The sequence below is a fragment of the Temnothorax nylanderi genome, unplaced genomic scaffold (genome assembly GCF_030848795.1).
Source record: "Temnothorax nylanderi isolate EJ_2023f unplaced genomic scaffold, tnyl_v1.0 TNYL_tig0175_pilon, whole genome shotgun sequence".
Taxonomy (NCBI): domain Eukaryota; kingdom Metazoa; phylum Arthropoda; class Insecta; order Hymenoptera; family Formicidae; genus Temnothorax; species Temnothorax nylanderi.
The window spans coordinates 226197-250281 of NW_027249237.1; the positions used below are offsets into that span (position 1 = coordinate 226197).

Genomic DNA, 24085 nt, shown 5'->3' on the forward strand with positions numbered 1-24085 from the left:
AAGAAAAAACAAAGATAAGGAGATTCTGTGACAGCGATCGCAGCGCGATTCGAGGCATCGGTCATTCGATTGTAAATTGCATCGATTTTTTTCTCTTTGGAAGAAAGCACCGACAATCATAGTCAATTAATATTGATTTTTCATTTTTTATTAATTAAATATTAGAAATATTTTTAGTAAATTATAAAAACTAACCAATGTCTTCTATAAATAATTGGCTTCTATAAATAAAAACATTGTATTTGTTCTCTTCAGATTTTTATTAGCCGCTAGGATAGCATTTATTGCTTATAACAGATATCGAAAATTCTCTCTACCAGATTTTATAAAATCAGGGAAATAGACAAGTGATATTGGATATTGTTTCATGACAGGTACGCAATTTCATTTCCAGTCATCATCAGATTGGTGAATGCACGTAAAATCTTTTATAAACATATTCCGATAATTTTACTTACATTTAGAATTAATTGTACTTGTGAATTTTGTTGTGTAAAGCATTTATTTTCTCTTTTGTTGAAGCAAAATAAATTAAGCGCGAGCATAATATTTTAATAACATATTCTAATTATCATATTGACGACTGTACACAACTGCGATAAACTTTCATTAACTGCTTAAACAGATATTTAGAGAATTTATATTAATCAGTATTTCAAAACAAGCTTTTCAACGTCTTTATCGTTTGTACTGCTATTTCCATCAACGGTTTCATTATAAGCCAGTTAAATTTTCTTGGTTGTCTTTTTTCTTTCTCTCTCTCATTTAATAAATTAATTCATTCACATTTGTTTCCATTTTGTATAATTGCTTGTTATTTTCACAGAAAATGTTCGAGACATATTTTGTAGTAACTATATATAAAATTGTGGGAAAGGAATTAATTACTACATAAATAAAACGAGGAAAAGAGAAAGAGAGAGAAGAAAAATGGAGAGAAGAGGACAGAGCTAGATGATTCGATTAAATATTTTCTCGTACAGTAAATTTGTGAAATATACAAACTTTTTTCGTCGCGTATTTAATATAGTCTCTAGTGTAAACAGTTTTATTGAGCTCCAATTTAATTTCGAAATCTAGATTGTGCAAGTATAGAGAATAGATATAAACACATTTCTGTGAATTCTGCTGTTTGGAATTCTATTAGTTCGGACTTCTGGATGTGAAATCGCGTTCTATTTATGAATGTGCATACAAAAGCTCAAACAATTCCGTCATTCTCACTGAATAAACGAGCAAGCTGCTATTGTTTCAGTGTCCTATATTTTCACGTTTGCCAAATCAACGCAGATTTAATCTGCATTATATTATACACATGTTGTGACATACACGCGACAATAAATGTACATATTAATTAATAAAATGTGATAGACACGTAAATTTTGAATAAGTTTTGGTTTAAAATATAATTTTAAATAAAATTTAATTAAAATTTAAAATATTTATATTTATTGGATTAAAATATATTTTTAATACTAGCTGCCCGTAAAAAGAACAAAGAAACTAGTTATCTAGAAAAAATTTGCTTGTTGAAAAAAAACGTTGTTATCCAATAATTGTTGCTGCTCAATAATATAATATTCAAGAATCAATGTTAATGAAACTACGCTTCAAATTATGTTGGTTGAGACAAATAAATCGGTTAAAAAACACACAAGTTCAATAGTGTGATTTTTGTTTTTTAATTAAGCAAATCAGCTTGCGCGATTTAGATAAAAAAAATATATTATTGCCGATGCCTCGTTCTCGCTAAAATGTGAAAAATGAAGTAAGGTACGAGTATGTGTCATGGAATGATCGTCGACATGCACAAAATCCATCGAGCTCGTTCTACGTCGAAAGAATCATGCATGGCGACATGCCAATTGTGAAATATTTATTTATGCATGTTCGTGGAACACTGTTGATAAACAGGAAACGTGCTAACAAGAAACAGTAATCAGTGTCTTCTACGTAACTATCTTTAACAGCAAATCAAGCGTGTGCGATATATAATTAAGGAATAAAGTAAAAATTTATAAAACAATTCGGGAGGTTTCTTTCCGAAGTATATTAATTACTGGCCTCATTTCGCGCGCGAGGCTCACGTGGAACGTAATGTCAACTCGTGACAGAAACAAAAAGACGTATCATCAACAAAAGACGCAAAAAAGGCTTACAGTAAATAAATCGGCACGTGTACATACACGAATTGATCTGCGATTAACGTCACTTCGTCGATCCATCGATCAAAAGAGATACGCATTTCTCATATTTCCCTCTAATAAATTCCCAACTCATATTGATATTATCGAGAATAATTGATAAGCACACCCAATTTGTTGCACTTACAGATATCAGATTTTTAAATATGGGTGCAGCCGTTGATATGATACACTTGTTAAATAAATCACAAATAATCAACAATATTTATACTTGAGTTTAACATTTATACTTTTGTTGTCACGAGTTGCTTCAAATAAGTAAAACTTTTAAATTATACACTTTAGGTCGTAGATCAATCGTTGATCAATTGCAAATGGGACTATAACTTGTTCTTTATTTTTTGATGAAAAGCTAATTTTTTCGGACAAGAAAAAAGAATATGAATATCGTAGCATCGGTCTAACAACGTGCACGCGGTTCTTCCTGTTAATTAAGATTTCCGTCAGTTGAGAAAATTTATCCCGAGATGCGACAAGATTATATGTTGCGGACGTTATTACTGAGTTGTCAAGAATGACAACTGCGCTTTAAAGCGAAGCACACGAAGAACTTTCGAGTAAGAAGAAATAACTAACCGTTTTGCAATAAAATACTGCAAAAAGTGGTTATTTAGAATAAATAATTATTGGATAACTAATTGTTAAAATAAAGAATTTATGTAAATTTAAAAAAATTTAGAGATTTAATTGCATTAGTGATTATTTGAATCAGAACAGATTACCAATTTCGAATAAGACATAAGCTAAAATAATTTCCGAGAAGTATGAAAGAAAGGTAAAAGGTGAATACTGAAATAATTCACGAGAAATATGAGAGAAAGGTAAGAAGGAGAGTCATCTATTTTAGTTTATCCCACTCCAAAGCAAAAGCGTGTCATTCTGGAGTCCGAGCTCTTCAAATATCGATGATGCTGAGCGCAGCTGGATCAGCTGCGGGCTCGGCTTGCTTACGTCTTAGCGCTTCGCGCTGACAGACGAGAAATCGATCCGGCCAGGACCTTTCCGGGCAAAATATGTATGCACTCGTGTGATCACGCGGTGATCACCAATTCGCGGATAGACTTCTGCGCGCGTGTTGTAAGCGGGGTCCCCGGAAAGTCGCGTATTGATTTTTCGCGTGGATACTCGCGTGTAACGGGGTTAACCCCGTTTCTCGACATCTAATTTTTCGCCCGAGGCTAGCCGACTTGACGTCCACTGAATTGTACGACTGATCTACGACATTAGGGATTTTAATAGCTAAATTACGGCAGACATTAAGTCATATTAGATTATTTTCAGAACATCAAATACGTTAGATTTACATAAATTTCAAGTGTATCATTGATTTACGATTAAGGGTCGTCGATTAAGGGCAATCGTCAAAATTATGCATGGTCGATCGTTTGATGACGTCATTATTAATACCAGCTATGAATAGAGGAGCATATTATATCTAGAAGTATCTGTTATTTAGATCAATATGAGACAAAATATTTTCTATATAATTATTGTAAAATTATATAATTGAATATCATTTACGTAATTATGTAATTTAGTACATAATTGAGTTTTGAGTTGATTGTTTCTGATATTGGTTTTGTTTATCAGGCCAATTTAGTAGACCTCAAATTGTTACAGTAATTAAATTACACAAAGAAACGTATTTATTTCTAGTACAAACATGAACTTTCTGTTCATATTTCAATTTTTTATATTGAATTTGTTAAATCTTTTAAAAGCGTATAATAATTAAATCACAGATCTCTCTCTCTCTCTCTCTCTCTCTCTCTCTCTCTCTCTCTCTCTCTCTCTCTCTCTCTGTCTTTCTGTCTTTCTGTCTATCTTCCTCATTGATTATCCAATGAATAATGTACATAACAAAATAAAGTTTGATATAAATTTTTAGAAGGAATTTCTATATGCTATCTTTATGCTCCACTTTAGCACATTTTCTACCAAAGTTAATATTCTGTTAAATGATTATAGCTGGTTTTAATGTCTCGAAAGTAAAGACTACATTCTCGATCCGAGAAATCTTATCGCCGCTGACAGTTTACTCGACAGTCCCAAAGATATTTTTTCCATGTGCAACTCACGTAGCATTGATCCCGCATGCTTCGAGAGTCGTGGAAGCAGCTGCAAGCTGTTACATCTGCGATCAGATAGCGGATAAGATAATTGTTGGACGCTGGTAGAAACTAGGACGCGATGGTTCTTATTTGCTTCTCTTTTAAATATAATATATAAAGGTTTTTCTTAATGACTGAAAATTATTGCAATCCTTTCGAAAAATCAACACGAAGCTACTAATTATTTTCTAATTCCTGATTCAAAACTTTGCAAGACAGAATAATGTCAGGAGATGCAAATAATTTAAAAATAATTAGAAGTTATCGGTTAACTTTTTGCAGGTATTAGGCTTCAGGTTCCATACTGAGAATGATTGTTCTGTGAAAGTTTCCATTATGTAAGTATGCTGCATACATCCAATTCCCAGGAAGAATCTAGGAGTAGGAGGCGATTTTGCCCGCATATATCGTTTACACATTTCTTCCAAGTTTAGTTAAAGTAGCTTTTATTAAATGTTTAAATTTTCAAAAATACAAGGACAGAAAGAGAGAGAGAGCGAGAGAGAGAGAGAGACAGAGGGGGGGGGGAGAGCTGGTAGAAAACAGAGAAGTAGGATCAATTTCTGTAAGTCGCAGTAATAGCGCGCGGGCAGGTATGCTCAATCGAGAGTTAACGACTGTCACTGGCTATTTTATTCTTGCGACGTCTTTCCTGGGAACGATCGATTGTTCAGCCTAACCCCGTTTCTCGCCCCCGATGGAACCGATTCGAGGAACCTAGGAGGCGAAGGCTACAGCGAGATCGTTCGCGCGATGTCGTTCGCGTGCGATCGATCTAGCGCGCCAGGTTCGACCTTCGGCAGCGCCGCATGACACAACGTCATCGACCGCGGTTCGCCGCTGCAACCTCCGTCAACGGCGACGACTACGACGACGACGACGACGATGACGAAGCGTCCGCGTGCGGACGCGAGATACCGATGCGCGCGCGTGCAAGCAACTAACACTAACACGATGTCACGAGCGCGCACACCGAACACACTCCATTCGAACTATACGGACGTAGCGCTGATCGATAGGTCGAAGCGGTCGAGAGATTCCCGAAGGGATGGCAGACAAAGGGCAGAAGGGTGTAGACAGGTGAAGAGGACAGCTGGTCTGTGGGACTCACCTCTTCCTGCGTGAGTTCCGCTGCGGGGTCCGCGTGCTGAAGAAGAGTTGCAGCTTTCGCGCGGTCTTTAAACGCGATTACTATGAAAATACCCCAATGGGCCCGTTTGCGCCTCGATCACGGTACGGTATTTCACCTTGTTTAAAAGGTGAAATTCGCGTAACTGGAGATAATCGCGCTTTATACGACTCGATATCCGATCGCCTGCTCGATACGCGCCTTCCGACGTGACGTTACGTGACGTGCCAAGACGGAGCACCGTGACGAAACTGACGTTAAAGAGCGCACGGTGGTTCCCAACGACGTCTCGTACGATTACTAAATGCCCGAGTGCACGGCTGCTCCGACTACAGACTGGTCAATGGGAATGCGCGTTGCTCCATGCGCGGTATACTCCGGATCGAACCGGTTACGGATAGACTGCCGACATCTGGTCATGAAGAGGCACACCCGGCCTGTCACCCGCGTTCAGAATTCCCGCTGCGCATGCGGAGACCGAAGGTGACCTTGAAGGCTCTGCCGGTCGATTATCAGAGGAACTTCGAGAGACTTACCCTGAAGGGGAAAGAGCGAGTCCCTTTTGGTTCCATCGACACAGCAGAAAACCACGATACCTAACGTTGATGCAATGTCAATGCACGCTTGCGCCAGGAGATGGAATTCGCACAAGTTTCTGTAATGCTGCATATTAGGATTTTTGAAAATGAATTTCTTGTGAAAAATAACTGATTATATGCGCGCTCACGCGCGCAAGGGGTAGAACGCAAGCGATGATTTACGATTGCTGCTAATCCAGTATTTAATTTATGCTGATGCTAATGTATATATAGCAATACACACTAAAAAAAAATCTGGTTTGTTTATTTTCCACCAGAAAATATTGGTTGAATCTACCAGGATCTGGTTGAATTAATACGAATTCTGGTTGCATTAATTGGAAGAATCTGGTTCGTTCATTTTCCACCAGACGTCCAATTAATTCAACCAGAATTTTGTTCAGTGCACTTTTTTTATTTTCTATATTCTTCAATTTTTATATTTAATTTAATTTAATTCTTAAATTTATTAATTAAATGCTTATGTCTCTTCAAGCAACTATCAATAATCTATGCTGATGCTAATGTATATATAACAATACACGTCTTTTTTTTACTTTCTATATATTTTTCGATTTTAAAGTTTAATTTAAGTAATTCTTAAATTCATTAATTAAATTCTTCAGTTTCTTTAAGTAAATATCAGTATAAGTTATCTAACTCAAGATACATAATTGCGATCGTAAGGCAATATCCCCGGTTAAAAACAGTTCAAGTGATCACAAAAACGTATATGTATTTTTTAACATATGTTCACACTTATAAGAAAAATTAAATAAATTTTTAAACGAAGATAATAAGAACAATAGATACAGCATATACTTCTCTGCGCCCTTGGATATATATTTGTATTAATGTATTATACATTTTGATATTTTTTGCAATTATTTCGCAACACTATATATCTATGTATTTCCAGAAATTTAATTAATTCTTAAGCGTGTACTATTGCTCATACTCATCTAAATCTTTCGACTGACTCTCGTTCTTCAAATTGGCCCGCAAGAACCGAAGAGCTGTCTAAGCGACTGTCTCTCGTAATCGAGTCGAGTTGAGTAGCAGAAGAATGGAACAACGGACCGGAAGTGCACTCGAGAGGGTTTAAGAGGCGCTACGTTTTATGGAATTCACTCGGAGGCGAGCGAGAAAGATTAAATGCGAGGCGGGGAAAGCTGTGATGAGATCTCCGCGGATGGAATCGGTGCTCCGGACTTGCGGAACGTGCGCCGGGAAGAGCGGGGATTTAAAATCGCGAATCTCTCTATTACTTCTGTCTCTCTTGACGACACCGCGGAATAAATGAGAACGTCTTCTACGTCCATCTCAGCGGCTGGATAATCCATTTTGCGGATTACTGTGGCGAATCTGCTTTATTTATGGCCTGCAGTGAAAAGAATTTCAAGTGCCAATTAGCATAGCATCGCGCAGTATTTCAAAGAATAATGCATTTAAATTTATTTATAAAATCATTGATACGTGTTGATTTTCCTCGAGTCACATACGATGCATTAGACTCCGAGAAGAAATATCGGTACGAATAGGAAGAGGGTGCAAAATATATTCCGAAAAAGACTTGACGTATCTCTTCACATCCGTTTGCGAATCCCACCTATACGACGCGCCATACTTGAACGCCCACCTTAAACCACCCACCCTCGCATCTTCCTCCCTTTACTCGCAGCCTTTAAACGTTACTACTAAACTTCGGGATCTTCTCTTCATGGGGTGATATATACTTCCGCGAGTATATTCATCATAAAAATGTATATTTATGTATATTTCCGCTAGCACGTCGCTCGGTTATACATACATATATTGTTACCGCACGTCACCCCCGCGGGTTCTCGACGGACTTACCGCCGCCCGCCCCGTATATATATACGTCCGCAAGAGGTGCTTTATAATGCGCGCGGAACGTAGCGGACATATTTTCCCCGTCTATGTCCTCCTGGTATGTTGTATTCCTTCGCGACAGAAGGAGCCGGTCCTTTGTAGAGAAAAAAACTCGTCGGGGGCGGTATTTAGTCTGTCAACCGCCATGACGAATCGCCGGAGGAGGACCGGCTTTAGAGGAATATTCCGTTATAATATTTAGACATGGACGAAAAACGCATTTTATATCTCACACGTGAATTACATTATTTGTTATAATGTCCTTGTTGACAATAATATATTTTACATATGTTAAGAAATCTTAATTTCTATTAAAATATTGAAAGAAAGATTAAGATTGGGAAAGAAATGTGTATTTAAGATTAAACACAATTAGGCTAAAAATAGGATGCGTTCACAATAAAAATATATACATAATCGCGATCGTAAGGCAATATCTTCGGTCGCCATTACGGACCACCCATGGGATTTTCACCCCAGAGAAACAGGTGCAACCGGTCTGGGATACAACATGCAACGTGTTACGATGCTTTCCCCATGGGCGCGCTTCGATAAATTCGCCCACAGGATCTTCCTTACGGGACACGAGAGGCGTGCTGGTACGCCATATACTGAAGTTCGTTTAAAGGGAAACGAAATTTCGGTGAAAATATAGCGTTGGCGAGAAATACTATATCCTCGGGGACGTAATTATGATCTCACAGGATACACGGAATGCGCAGTTAACGATATTGGAATACGAATTAATAGAGTTTTAATTATTCGCGCATTTGTTACATACGTTTAATGATATTTCCGGGAGTTTTTAACGAGCACATTATGGCCTCTGCTTTATTACTTTCAATTGATGAGATTAGAGAGAGTATTGCTCTTCTTTCTGTATATAATTTTACTACTATTTTAATTTTATAATGTACAATATCATAAAAAATTCAACGTTATTAAATGAGATATTTCAAAACTATTCCTATTCCATTGTTTTTTAATAAAAAGATAAAATTAAAATACTTTTATAAAAGAGCCATATTGTATGTAAGTAAATAAAATTTGGAAGTCACTCTAGAGATAATACACTGAATATCGTTTTATATTGTATCTTATTTTTATCTTGCACATAATATTGCGTAACCATTGTCAATTTGTCTAATGTCATGCATTTTGTAGCGGAATTGCACAGACATTTTTCCTGACAATTTGGATATTTATCTTTAGTTTTTATGATATTTTTCGAATAAAGAAATATTGTCAAAAGAAAAATTGCGAAATATAAAAATTTAAATAGTTGCAGCGAAACGTTGCGGTATCTAACTGAGCTATCGGTCACGATGTCGTTTTACTGCGAACTTTCGTGGAAATTTAATATTAATACGCAATTTTGCTCTCTGTCTTTTTCTTTCTCGTAGATACGGACGTGTATGCACGCACACTCACAGACATGCACACGCACATGTCTCTTAAGATCTAATATTTATGTAGGTATAACAGGGAGATACAAATGACGATAACGTGCTTCCTTCTCGCCTTCTCGCCTTAAAGTGTGTTAGATATAGTACGGTTGAAACTTTTCGAGGTTATTTTGATTTATATTATACTCAAATTATAGCTTTTTAAATTGATGATTGGTTAGAATTACCATGTTTTTTCTAATATTATTGTGTTTGTAAAAAAAAGCATTTTAATTTAATTTTTTAGAATAAATATATCTGGGTAAAGAGATCAGCAAAATACCTACAATGATTTAAGTTTATAGAGGGAATTTTTATTTCTATTTAAACAAAATAGAAATTCTACATATATATTTATAAAAGTAACATTTAAATAAGTCACAGAAAGTATATAAATAATAATTATTAAAAAAATTTAATTTTTATTATAAGATTTCTCCAAACTTCAACTAAGTACATGTCCTAATATAATTCATAACTCACTGAACTTTCTTCGAGATAATTACATTTTGAATTTTTATATACGGAATTGCCACCGCTCCCAGCGTAGTTACCTTTTACTTTAAAAAATCGTTAAAGTATAATTTGTTTAGAGCATCCCTATACGGGTGCTTATATGTCATGGCTGTGGAATAATGTATGAGTGCACTGAATTATCTTCAACCTTACTGCTGCTACATCCCGTTAAAAATTCATAAATGATAATGTATTCCGCGTTTTATGCATTACGGGAGGAAAAAGAAATTAACGGGAAATCGTCTATATCAATGAAATATATTTGTTATTTATTAAATAGCAGTTTGTTTATTTGATATACGATGAGCATCTATATTGTTATTAAGACAGGCAATTTTTACCGTTCTATTCTATTAATGTTTCTCTGCAAAATGCATTTTCAGATAATTCTTTCTGAAGCTAATTTTTTAGTTCCAAAATGTCAAACGCGTTTGTAATAGTGTATGTATAAATATAATATCTTATCTTTAATATCTAATAAATACTAAAATAATTGCTATATCGGGAAAATAGATTTGCGAGTGAAATACAGAATGAGTTTGAATGTCCAGCATTAAAATTTTAATAAACCTTTAAATTTTTGTTTTTAGATATTCAGCATAATTCTATGTGATTAAATTGTAACTAAATGTTTATATTGAATTACTGGATTTTATTGGATAAATATATAAAATATTAGACGAAAATATCAGACAAGATGAGATCAAAACGGATCATGTTGCTTTGTACTTTTTTTTAATTTCTGCGTAATTTTAATTAAATTTTTCAATTAAACAATAATGCATATACAAGATTCTCATCATGATGTTTATGAGCATGAGCATTATTTCAAATTTTAATATTTAATTGAAACAAATAAAGCTTTCTGGTAAGTATTTGGTGTATTTTATAGATAAATGGATTTCTCAATTAAATAGAGTTATAGAAAACATATATTGCGTTAGGTCCTAAATTGAATGCGGTCATGTATTGGAAATGTTAACGTGGGCTTGCGTGTGGGCGGTTGCATTGAAGGACATGATACATTTTACGTGGATTTTGTGCAAATCTTTCGAAATGGGCACGCCTTGCGGCTGTTTCTTGTGATTTGTTTGACAAGTAAAATGCGCCTTCGCAATAAGATATTTGTTTGATCAGCACACATTTGACTTCAAAAAACCTTGCGCGAAGCGAACGACTATGAGAGCGCGTACGGTGTATTGTACTGCAGAGCGAATACTAATGGAGACAAATGTCATATACATGGCTTCTTCTTTCGTTGCTTATACTAGTAAATATTAAAAGATGAAATTTAAACTAATACTTTGAATTTTAAATATAACACTTTGTTATTTTTAACTACTATGTGAGTGTCGGAATTTATTATTTTAAGACCAATCAGTATTATTTTTATTCCATTTATTTTAGTTAAATTAACGTTATTTTATTTAAATTAACAACATATTGAGTACGAGCAGGGGCGACTTATAGGAATGGTTAAAAATGACTCAATTTTATGTCTGACCGAGAACATTTCTGACGATTTATAAGTTGCCAGAGAAGTCACTTCGCTATTAGAAAGACTGAAACAATTGCGCAGAACTTCAAGTTTATAGTTTAATACGCACACCTTCTTCGGTTGAAGGTGCATGTGCCATAATTTGTGCCATAAGTTGTGTTTGATTTCTAGCCTTACAAAGGGAGAGGGAAATGTGCGCACGCTGTTTTGTATTGAAAGCTATTTACATGACTGAGATTAAAGAGAATAAAGGTGAACGAACAACGAATAATAATAATTAAATCATGATTGACAATTACAATTGAGCTGCTTAAATATGATTGGAGCTACAACAACGATTGAAAAGTATAGTCTGTCTAGAATTTACTCGCTTTTGCTTCCTCATAGAGGAAGCTTTGTTTTCGTAAATTCGTATATGAACCTTTGATTGTGTATAAAGTTGGCTCTAATCAACCAAATTTAAAAGAATTATATATAAAATAGAGGTAGAAGAAACCAAAGAAAAGATTGTTTTTTGAGTTTTTAATGTCAATATGTTCAGAGTGTTTTAAAACGTCGAAATATTGCATTAAAAAAAATGTCGGTATGTGTGTATGTATGTCTGTGCCAAATTTACAGAAATTTCTATAACTCCAGAACTAATCAACCAAATCTTAACAAATTATATATGAAATAGGGGTAGAAAAGACTGAAGAATATAATAGAATTAATAAAAATTGTTAATAATAAAGGGGTTACCGATTTCTGTTAAAAAAACAGACAAACTTACTAAAATTTCTATAACTTAAGAATTGATTAACCAAATTTTAAAGAATTATATATAAAATAGGGGTAAAAAAACTGAAGAATATAATAGAATTAATAAAAATTGTTAATAATAACGGGGTTACCGATTTCTATCTAAAAGAATCTACAAGATTACCCTAATTTCCACAAATTTTGAGATATCGAGCTTAATTTTTTTTATGGATAGATCGCAAGTATCATTAAAGGTAGGTTGGTGTTGAATTTGGCAATGATCGGTGAAGGGGTTACCGATTTTTGCCTAAAAAGTGTACAAGTTATATATGTAATCTTATATATAGAACGTATCATTAAAGGAAGATTGTTTTGAATTTCGCGAAAATTGGTGAAAGAGTTACTGATTTCTGCCTAAAAAAAATATTTTTTCTACCCCTATCACTTAAAATGCACACTTAAAAATAAATAAGGAAGCAATGTGCAGGTTTCTACTTGCACACTTAAAAATAATTTGCATACTTAAAAATTATGACAAAGTAATGTGCAAGTTTCTACTTACACTCTTAAAAACTTAAAGGAAGCAATGTGCAGGTTTCTACTTGCACACTTAAGAACTATGAGGAAGCAATGTGCAAGTTTCTACTTGCACACTTAAAAACTATGAGGAAGCAATGTGCAAGTTTCTACTTGCACACTTAAGAATTATGAGGAAGCAATGTGCAAGTTTCTACTTGCACACTTAAGAATTATGAGGAAGCAATGTGCAAGTTTTTCAAACTCGAACCATGAGCCATAGTGTGGAATCGTCCTAGGTAAAAAATTTTGGAAATTGCTCGCGCGTTCCGTGTAACGGCAGAAATTGTCCGACTCGGGTTTGCGTAGCTGCTACAAAAACAGTCTTGGTCAAACTGGTTTTTTTTGTATGCGACTCAATCTTGCCATCAAATTACCCTCCATCCAATAATCCACCAACAATTTTTTCATGACACCAATATATTCTAAATGCATTAATCTCGTCAGAATCTAACAATAAGTGGGAAAGAGATGGGGAAATTTCCACAATTTAAATTACGCTTCCTAGATATATCTATTCATATCGATAAACATATAACGTACACATATAACGGTACACTATTTGCGTATTATAAACATTAAATAAGAAGTGTGCGACATTCTTTATCAATTTAGATATAATTTGCGGACGATTTCTACAAAGGCTGCGTTCTAACATTCACTGCCAGTACTAAAAATCTATAGTTACTACAAAAGCAAGGATTATTATTCTCCATATTTTTTGTCTTTTTTCAGAGAGGAAATATGACATCCAATTATTATCAGCCTTTATATTGCGAAAGTTGTAGTCGATACCCGTTTATTTGTAGAAGAGGAGAAGAGGGTATAAGTAGTGAGTTCATCTATCAATTTGTGAAGAGAAGATTTGTTTATACTTCCGCGAACAGCCGGAATCTTAGCATATTTCATACTGCACCAGACATAATTGGACCACCCAAAATTATTAGTTACAAAGAAATTCAACTGCCCTTTTTTATTGGAAAATGGGTATGTGTATTTTCCATACGTGTGTACAATGATTAAATTTACGCAACAAAAGTTTGTACTATTTAATTAATTTTTTACTTTTCAATACAGGTAACTCGAGATGAACCTGAGATTTCCATAAATGAAAAATGGGAACAAAAAGATGATCCGCCATGGATTGATTTTTTTAATATCACAGAAAAACGTACTAGTTATATTGGTATGTAATATGAGCCATTCCGCGTGAACCGGATCAGTCACCTCTCAGAAATGAATCAAATTTTGCATATCGGTAGTTTCTGACGAGATAAAATATGGTGTCAAATATATTTTTTTTAATTGCAAATTTTTTTGATTTATGAATAATGGAAAATTTACTGACTTTTTAGTTAATAATTGCATAACTTTTTTCCTTCAAGTGTAATACAAAAATTTTTTAAATAAAAGTTGTCACAAAAGGACTATATTTTATGATGAAATTATTTACAACATAAAAAAAATGGTGCAAGTAGAAACTTGCACATTGCTTCCTCATGCAATTGTTTACTTATAGTTCTTAAGCTTTTATTTTATTCGATGCATAATTATTAGTATTTATTTATTTGTTTTGGCTTCCTCATAGAGAAAGCTTTGTGAGCGAAGGTTTCTACTTGCACACTTAAAAACTATGAAACAATGTGCAAATTTATAATTTACATACTTGAAAATTTTAAGAAAGTTTCTACTTGCCCACTTAAAAACTAAATTAATGTGCAGGTTTCTACTTGCACACTTAAGAACTATAAGTAAACAATGTGCAGATTTCTACTTGCACACTTAAAAACTATGAGAAAGCAATGTGCAAGTTTCTACTTGCACCATTTTTTTATTGTGATAAAATTGAACATTAATAACTTAAAAACTATTAGACCGAATTTTTTTAACATGATAAATATAGGGGGACATATGTGTCCGATTAAAAAATTTATTAATTCATTATTGGGAATTAGAATTAAAGTTTATACACATATTATAAAATTTTTTGTAATCTCTCATGTATATGTATAAACTTTAATTCTAATTCCCAATAATGAATTAATAAATTTTTCGAAAAACCACGTAAAAATAACGCGCAAAGAAACCGCGTAAAAAGAGAGATGTGTATGTATATAGCGTTGACACTTATCTTTCCGGCGTATACTGTAAGTTTTTATGTACAAGATCGCCGCATTACCACTTTCGTGACGATGACGATATTCGAGCGAGCAAGCGGTGCCGCGCCGGCGTGAGTCGCTCCGTGTATAATTGCTTTATTCCTCAAAATTTGATCGCGGCGAGTACCATTCGAGATATCAAATCCAATTACTCTCTAGACAATTATTACAGTTGGTGATTATAATTGCGCGATTAATTAATTTCCACAATAAACAATCTATCAAGATGATATTCACCAAAGCAAATATTTCGCGCAATTTATTAATTGAAAACGAGTATCAACATGATAGAAAATGGAATTTATAAATTGGTTTATTGCGATCTTTACGGGCGATAATGCTTTTTTTTCACGATACTTGAATAATAGCACCGCACTTTGAATTTTCGCCAATTTAAATATAATTTGATTAGCATTTTTGGATTGAAAGCGTGAAGTAATATACGAATTGTCGCATCGAGTGCGGTTTAAGTAATGGCAATTTTTGATATATCCAGGATTTATCAATAATATACGCAATTCGCAAGATTTGTACGTAAACGTATTAAGCTTGCAATACTATAAATTTCGATTGTATATTTTTAGACGGTCCATTACATTTTAATTAACCAAACTCGACTTTATTAACCGTATCACATGATATCAGAGGGAAGTTTTCGACGCTATTTTCCAATTTATTTATAATTAAATGGAATTTTGCTGTATATGGAACTTCAATCGACTTCAGTCGGAAGGACATTGCGATGTGTTTAATTAGTAACTACTGTCGTAATTAAATTCATGTTTTAATATTTATCGCACAACATAAATATGACTGTTGTACATTGATAATTTGTTAAAACCTTTCGCCAGGCAAAGTTTGTTCGTTACGCCAGTCTGCGTAATATCGCGAATATCAAGCGAATTGTTGTTTTATATGATCGTATTTTTTATTTTCTCATTATTTTTCCATAGCAGTAATAAAATGCGGTTACAATAATATCAGGAGTGCAAAATGCTGCAAACGTTATATTCTAATGATTACTACGCAATTAATTAATTGTGTTTTCAGGAATGAAGGACAAGATGAGTGAAAAAACAAGAATAAAAGAAAGTAAAAGCCCAGGATGACATGAGGTAATGGTCTAGAAACTATGTAGGTAATTTGTTAGTAAATTTTATTTGTTGCCTGTGAACTTAATCATTGATAATTATTTTATGTGTGTAATAATTATTTCTTGAAATATTAATTATTTTAGCCATAATTATAACTCGGACATTGTATTTTATAATTTAATATAGTTTATGTTCCAACTGAACATTGTGAAAATCAATAACAGATGACAGATCGGTATATTTGTAGACACGCAATTATAAGCGAAAACTTTATGTGATGCTATTGAATAATTTTGGCCGTTTATAATTTGGAAATTATTAGAAATCTCGATACTTTTATATTAGATTTTTGACTTTAATTAATTTTCATAATAGGTTACTAAAATATTATATTGTTGTAGAATATTTTGTGTATTTAGAAATTAGATTTTAACATTGGAGCTTTTTACTTGTAATAATTCCAAATTCTGGAAAATTTATATAATTGTGTAAGTATGCATATTTAAGAATTCACGCATTATATGTTACGAGCATGAAAATCTGTTAAAATCTGTTGCTAACAAGTCGTTTGTGACACAGTTTCCATATATATCAAATATAATTTCCTTATTCTACTTCTTTCTACGTGTTTTTCGTCTGAAAATAAAGTAACAAATTAATATCTTCCGTCAATAAAAAAAAGAAATCGCGTTAGTATTGCCAATAGTGACATAAATCAATAAGGCTTCTGATTTGTGATTAATGTTTCCTGTGATATTTTAACTTTTTACAAAAATCCATATAAATCTCATATACTAACGATTTTTAGATGATGATTCCAAAAATATCTTGTATGCAATGCATTGCGGCGACTTGTGACCGTTTTTGCAGAGGTCTCCAATATGTTTCCAACAGGATGTTAAAAAAAAAGTTAACACTTCCTTATATGGAAGTAACTTCTTTAGAGAAACAGAACTGATAACACAAGACATTATAGTAACAAATGTAGGTTTGTCTTAAAAGAGTGTCCACTTGTTCACCATCATTGTATGTCAACACATTCTCGGAATCTTTTCCAGGTGGTCTCCGAAGCTCTGACAATGAGGCACATTTCTGTTTTTGTTATTATGATATCTTGTGTTATCAGTTTTGTTTCTCTAAAAAAAATTACTTCCATGGCATATAAGTGCTAATTATTTTTTGGATACACCCTTTACTTAGATTGTAATAATATTATTGCATATTTTATTCTTATACAGATTAGAACAAAATCGAATAAGATTGGGACAACCTGCGTATGGCCATATCGCCTTTCCATCGATTTGACGCAAATTATCATTCTACAGTCAAAATTCTCGAAATTTGTGTCAATATCATTCGAACAAGCTATCCGTTTATTTTTACATTAATGAATTTGTTCATGAGGCGTCGCTGTTACTTATGCTTCGCCGCACGGTGGAGCAAGGCAAACCGCCATTGCGATGGAATTACGATGGCTTTTAAAAGGACGTGCATTCGCATAAATAATTCATTGGGTACGATTCTCTCTCTCTCTCTCTCTCTCTCTCTCTCTCTTTCTCTCGGCTAGACTTCACGCTAACCGCGACGGTGGCATCATGCGCGCGGCAAATCCTTCTCAAGCAAAGTTCAGAATTTGTACGCACAATTATGCAAATATATCGGCATTCTCGGTCCGGGGCTCGCCTACGTGTTAGGCAACGAACCTACCTAAACCTTCGCGAAAGCTTTGCTCCCCCGCAAAAGGGAACCGTTATAACGACCGACTCGATTTCGCGCAAGCTTCAACAAATCGAGCGCTTGTCGTCTTAAAAATGAATAAGTAATTATTCGCATATGAACTTTCTTCGGAAGTTGAAGACACGATCAGATAGTGATCGTGCATCTTCAACACTTGGCGCGAGACACTACCGTGTCTCTTGATATAGGTAATAGTATTGGCTTGACTTTGACGTAAAATAAAAATATAATATTTAAGAATATAATATTTAAGAAAAAGAAGGAAGTACATGCTTATAAGATTCATAGAGTATTATTGGTCGAGTATCATTAAATTATGTTACTCTTATTTAAATATGTATCTTATGCACATTTAATATTTAAGCATAAAAAAAACTTTATTACGACATGTTCGCACCGCGGGCGCGATACCTAAAGTCTTGCGACAAAAATATAGTTGCTGTTTTTATGGCAAAAAATTATATTTCCATATTTTGCATAATATCGTTAAATTAACCGTCAATCGCATAAAAAAGAACGATTGCACTTCTCTGTAAGTATAGACGCAGAGTTATTTGCGCGACGCAAAGCCACGAGCTTAACGGTTTCACTCGGGCTTCCTGTTCGCGGTAAATATTTAATGGCGAAACCGATGGGATTTGCTGATCAATGTAAACCCTCTTCCGCTCGTCCAGCTTCTGAGGCAAGAGCCACGTGGCACCTTTTGCTCCCTTTGCTATTCCGCGGGAGTAGTGGCGAGCGTGTTCGCGAAAGCGAGTTCACCCACCAATTTATTTTCGTCCAAATGGAAAGAACCTCGCCAAGGGTCGCCGTCGCGATGCTTTTTCGAGGTTGGAAACGAAAGACGGAGGTTTATACAGTTCGCGAAAGAAGCCGTTACCATCTTGGCTTCTTTTGATATTTCAGCCCACTTGGCTTCCACTTGGCTTCCACTCGAATTTATTGTCATTTTGACAGAAATATTTTCGATATTACTCGAATTCGATAATCGCTGATATTATGCCTCATGATAGTAAATTTTGAAAGACTGTTAAAGTACAATTGGCAAGACCAACATATAAAACTAATGGTTGAATTCAAACAGGATTATTTCTGTACAAGAAATATACGATAATTCCGAGCTAGTTTTCAACTAAAATAGTTTTATAAGGGAAGATTTAATTGACAGAATCATCTTTAATATTGTCTGTTCGTATAAATTATATTATTTAGGCCATGTTTTTAAATATATCATGTATAATTATAGAAATTACAATCTCCGTGTCAATGTTGTAATCAATATATTGCGCTTATATAACCATAAATAAAAATATATATATATAAATAAAATCATAATAAATATAAATTTCTTTACATGTCCAAGCGGATCGCAGAAAACGCTCTTGCGTTATTGGCAAAATATCCTATAAAATCACTCGGTCGGAATGCGGTCGATGCGGTGATCAAAAATGCTGGGGCGATCGAAGGTATATATTTTCTGAGGGAGACCAGGCTTTATATCTTTCGTCTGAACCACAAGTGCTGAAAGAATATATTGAGCGCCACCGCCGCCGTCGCAGTCGCGACTCGTAACTGCAGTCGCCTCTTGACTCTGCATCCGTGCTGCATCTCTGCGCAGACACTGATCCGAACAAATGGCACGCGCGTGCACGCGTTGAGGAATACCGAGCGAGGAATTCTCTGCAAAGATGCACGTGAACAACGTCCAGAACGAGACCCGGGTACCGACACGTTTTTATTCCTTTTCGGGCATGCCGTTTCATTAGAGACGAGTCGTGCAACATGTTTTCATTTTGCACGAGTCGGTCGGATTTCTGCTTTATTTCAATTGTTTTAGTCGCTTTGTTTACTACATCTATTTCAGTCACTCTATTTAGTCTATTTGATGGAGAAAGCGCAAATGAAATTCTTATGAGACAGCATAATTGTAATCGAACTTCGCGGTAAGTTTGTTCAATTTTTCAATTTTACCGCTGGACACTTTTAATAACCTTTAAATCTTAAACAGGGAAGAGTGGCTCACTTTTTTTCAGTAAACATATCTCCATAATTTTTGGGATTTACAAACACTTTTTATTTTAATAGGTCATTGTCTAAAGTAATATATTTTAGAATTGAAAAATAAATATTACTAGACTATTTTTTACTGTATATATTTTTTCGAAACTATGTGTCAATTAATCCACTGTAAAGACACTAAAAATGCTGAACTACATTAGAATTCACACAAAAATAATACAAAAGTAAAAAAAAATACAATATAAAAAAAAGTTTCTTACTTATTTTACTACAGAACCTCTGTCACACCCATCGGTAGCGTATCGGTCACTGGTTTGACAAGTAATGACACAAACCATAATCTAGCAAGTTTCTAGAACTAATAGTCGCGTAGTTATAACTAATGATCCACTGTGCCCCAAGCTCCCCTACACCTTATTTATTCGCAACGCAAAGGAATTATTATCTTTAATATTATAACTTTACTATAAATGTTGCTTAACAATTGTAAATGTTGCGATAGAGAGCGTACATAATTGCACTCTCTTGCTTAAATAATAAACCAGGTGTAATTTTGACTCGGAAATTTGAAACAAAATTTAAATTCAAATAATATAACATGTTTAAAATTACAAGTAATGATATCTTGTATTTTTAAACAAAAATAAACTGTTTAAGCTATTCATATAATCACGAGATTATGTCCCAAGTTTTTCTTTTACTTAAAAATTGGCCACGTTTTTCTTCTGTTTTATTTATTATAATTTTATTTTTCTTCCTTCTGCGTATCTCGACATATGCAGAATGTTTAAACACTTTAAACAATTGCCATTAGATACGCGGGATACTTGAATTTCAATAATGTCCGGGACTATCCACTGTCCGAGGCTACTCCGAGGCTACCCCCCGTTCCCCTATATAATGCAACAAGTCATACTTTGCTATTGCAAAAATTATTGGAGAAAAATTAATATTTGTTTTTAAATTACGTAGACATTCAGCTTACAAACATCCATACATTCGCATATTATGTGTAAAGCCGTGATCAGACTACAGATTGGAATTGAGATTGGATTGAAATTTGACCAATTAGAGCAAAGTTCGCTAAACTTGAAGTTAGTTTTCTTTATTCTGATTGATTAAATTTCAATCCAATCTCAATCCCAATCCGTAGTCTGATCACGGCTTTACGAATCATATTTCATCGCATTTATCGCGCGTTTAGTTAATTTGTTAGTCAAACAGAGTACTACAACTTACAATAGTACAAATTATTTATTATTTCCGACCTACTAAATTGGTTTATCGATGATTTGAAGTTGACTATTATATAGCGATATGGATTGATGGTGAATCTCTGCATGAATACGTTTCTGTCAATTAGTCTATTGAAAGTCGTATAGCGCATTTGCGATAAAAAAGTCTTGTTAATAATCTCGACATCCAATCAAGTATTACACGGAAAAAAAAGATTAGCTACTATAGCTAAAATAAGTCGTAATATATGGATAACTAACATTTTTTGCAGCGAGAACAAAAGGTTTTGCTACTATTGCTAAACTTTAGCTCTCGCTGCAAAAAATATAGCTCTTGCTGCAAAAAAATTAGTTATCCATATTTTACGACTTAATTTAGCTAAATTTTTTTCCGTGTATGATAAAATACGTAACTATCAAACTATAATTAAACAGTTAGTCGAGTGCATGAAATACATTTAATTATCAATTGTCGTCATTTGTATATACATTTATAATTAGAAATAAGTTATGTTAAAAGGGTATAATTTTATTTATACTAAAACTTTTTTTAAAACGTTTATTTTAAAATAGTGTATAATATAATGAATTTTATATCTAATATCTATTTTCGGGAGAATTATTTAAGGAATTGGTTCTGTACGCTTAACATATTTAAAATTACTTTTTTATTTGTTTTGTCAAAAAAATTTCCGAAGTTTTTATTACGAAACCTCGTTTGTGTCTCTGTTTTATATATTTTTTAAAAAGAATAAAAGTGTAAAGCAATAACACTAATATTTATTTGAAGATATTTTATCTTAATATCAAATTACGTCGTACGTTTATATTTTTATCGTTAAGATTTATTTGCATTTAAAGTAGTTTGAAGGAGCATAACTTTCAATTTAGAAATATAATTTTAGAAATATTAATTTATCTAATTTATCCTGAGTTACTATAATTAATGTACCTGTGACATGTCGCGTCGGTAGTAATCACCATCGAGGGATGCAGAACGAAAATTCCTCCATCTTTACGCTTTATCCCGGTGTTGTGATAAATCTCGCTCTTCTCGTTGGTCGAGCTCGGGAAGGCAGAAGTGATAGACATAGAAATACCATCCCCAGGCAAGTGATAATCCTCTTGCGGGCACCAAATCTTTGGCCTGGCATACTCCGATATCCTCTTAATCATCTTTCTTTTCACTTTATCCGTGCCACTTCCTTGTGTTCTTTCTTTTTGCCGCACTGCTATAAATATTCGAGTTGAAAAACAAAATCTCAATTGCACCGTCGATCTGCGTTTAAAATCACATCAACAACCGATAGCTCATCTATGGTTCATCACGTCCGGGCAACCGATATGGACTGCGGCTACGATTGAATGCTCACTCTTTATATAGAGTCGCCAACTAAACACATTGCTTGTTTAGTAAATGATACAATTACGTTAGCGTTGAAAGAGAGCTCGCCGGCAGTGGTGTAATAATTTGGTTACGCCAAGCTGAGCAGACAAATAAGTGGTACCCACCCTTTGTCATTATCGGCTCTGGGCCCACCTTGCAAACGAGTTTGAAAAGAGTAGCAGGATACGCGGCAGAAAAAAAAACAGAAGAAGTGGAGATAGAGGAAGTTTCCGGGAAACACGCGTTATCCGAGCTTTTATAATGCACTAAGCCTGATTCACGATACTGTGCAAAAGGAAAATCTCGGCTCAAAGAAAACCCCCTCTTCCGCTGCATCCCGGTAAAGCAAACGCGGACTGTCGGTGAAAGGAAAATCGCGAGGACGCGAATCTTCGAGTTCTTAGCGTTTACTGTGCTGGTAGCGCATGGTACGCGCGAGCAAAATCGTCTGAAGGCTCTTCTTATCCTTCTTATCATGTTGCGCGCGAGGTAATAAATGTCTAGTCGCAAACAATTAGCATTTTAATAGCTATGATTGTGTGAATTTATTTACTGTTTAATCTTTCAGACATTATTCAAAACCTTGAGAATTGTTTATCATAAATGGAAAATTTTGATTTTTATAATAACTGGTTTATCTATCTCGCGAATGGTGATAAATTATTATTTGTGAAATTTTTTTCTCATGAATGATTACATTCCATGCTTGACAGCATTTATTTTTCCATATTTTGTATGCGATCTGTACATAAATTGTTATTTTTATATATTTTTCAAATTTTTTATTAATAAAGAGAAAAATAATATTTTATGTATAGCAGTTGCACAAAATTGAATAATTCTTCTTGCGCGAGCGCATCATCGAAGAAACGCAAAGTGAAATCTTCATGACAAGCTTGCGCCTTTGCTCTTCTTATTCGTTGCCCTTATCCGGCTTCAATTGATAAGCCCTCTTCGAGTTTACTTCTCTCAGTATGTACGACTTCGTAAACTGTTCCTTCGAGAATCCATCGCGGCGGCATTATCGGTCGCGTTATTCTCTCACGGCACGAGCGCATGCATGGCTTTGACCTTTTTTCGCCGCGTCGAATTCAAAGGGAAACGCCCAGCGGAAGCAGAAATATGAAGCGCACACGCGCTTCAGTTTCGATGTTATGCACGTGGGAATTGCAAATTCTAGCGGGCGAAATAGACGAGACGCGTTTCTCGTCTGCAAGAGCGTGGCCGAACGCATTGAAGTAACCGATTGAAATGCTCGCTGCGTTTCCTCACGATCCTTACGACGCTTCCCTCGTGCCACGCGCAAAGATATAGTAGTCGGGGCAAGCATAAAGTGCGCGACGATATATGCCGCGAGGTGGGTGTGAATTTATGCCCTTATCCCGGCGATGCTACCGCTCGTCTCGAACCACTGCGAGTGGTTCTACCAGTGAAAATGCCGGCGAAAATTCATCGTTAAACGCCGGATACTTGGTAGAAACTTTATGGCATACCATACATACATGTAGCTGTCGAATTCTTTGATAATAGCAATGTAAGGGGTAGATCTCTCTTATTTCCACATTTAAATTAAAACTTATCTGTAAATTCATAAATGCATACATTTAAAAAAGCGAAAAAATTATAAACAAATATTTCGTTTAAATCACGTTCCGTCTATATTTGTGTAAAACCTATATTTGAAAAAAGTATACTAATCATTTAAAATAAAAGTTAAAAGTTAAAAAATGCTTTAGTTTAGATTATTTAGTATCATAGATATATAA

The 24085-nt window shown here is 34.4% G+C and overlaps 1 protein-coding gene across 8 annotated transcripts in view; it reads right to left on the reverse strand.

The window, feature by feature from the left end:
- Mesk2 (misexpression suppressor of KSR 2) overlaps nt 1-22248 on the reverse strand; it is a 49311-nt gene extending 27063 nt beyond the window's left edge. For 3 of the 8 annotated variants that reach the window (XM_071716063.1, XM_071716060.1, XM_071716058.1), the window contains exon 1: nt 5427-5807. Coding sequence is in view for 2 of the 8 variants with exons in the window: in XM_071716061.1 (XP_071572162.1) it covers nt 21885-22108 (224 nt within the window). In the remaining 6 variants the exon portion in view is untranslated. Of the gene's footprint in view, nt 1-5426; nt 5810-21884 lie in introns of those variants that run through there. The other 5 variants (XM_071716065.1, XM_071716062.1, XM_071716061.1 and 2 more) reach the window with 4 other exon arrangements.
- Nucleotides 22249-24085: the final 1837 nt, after the last annotated feature.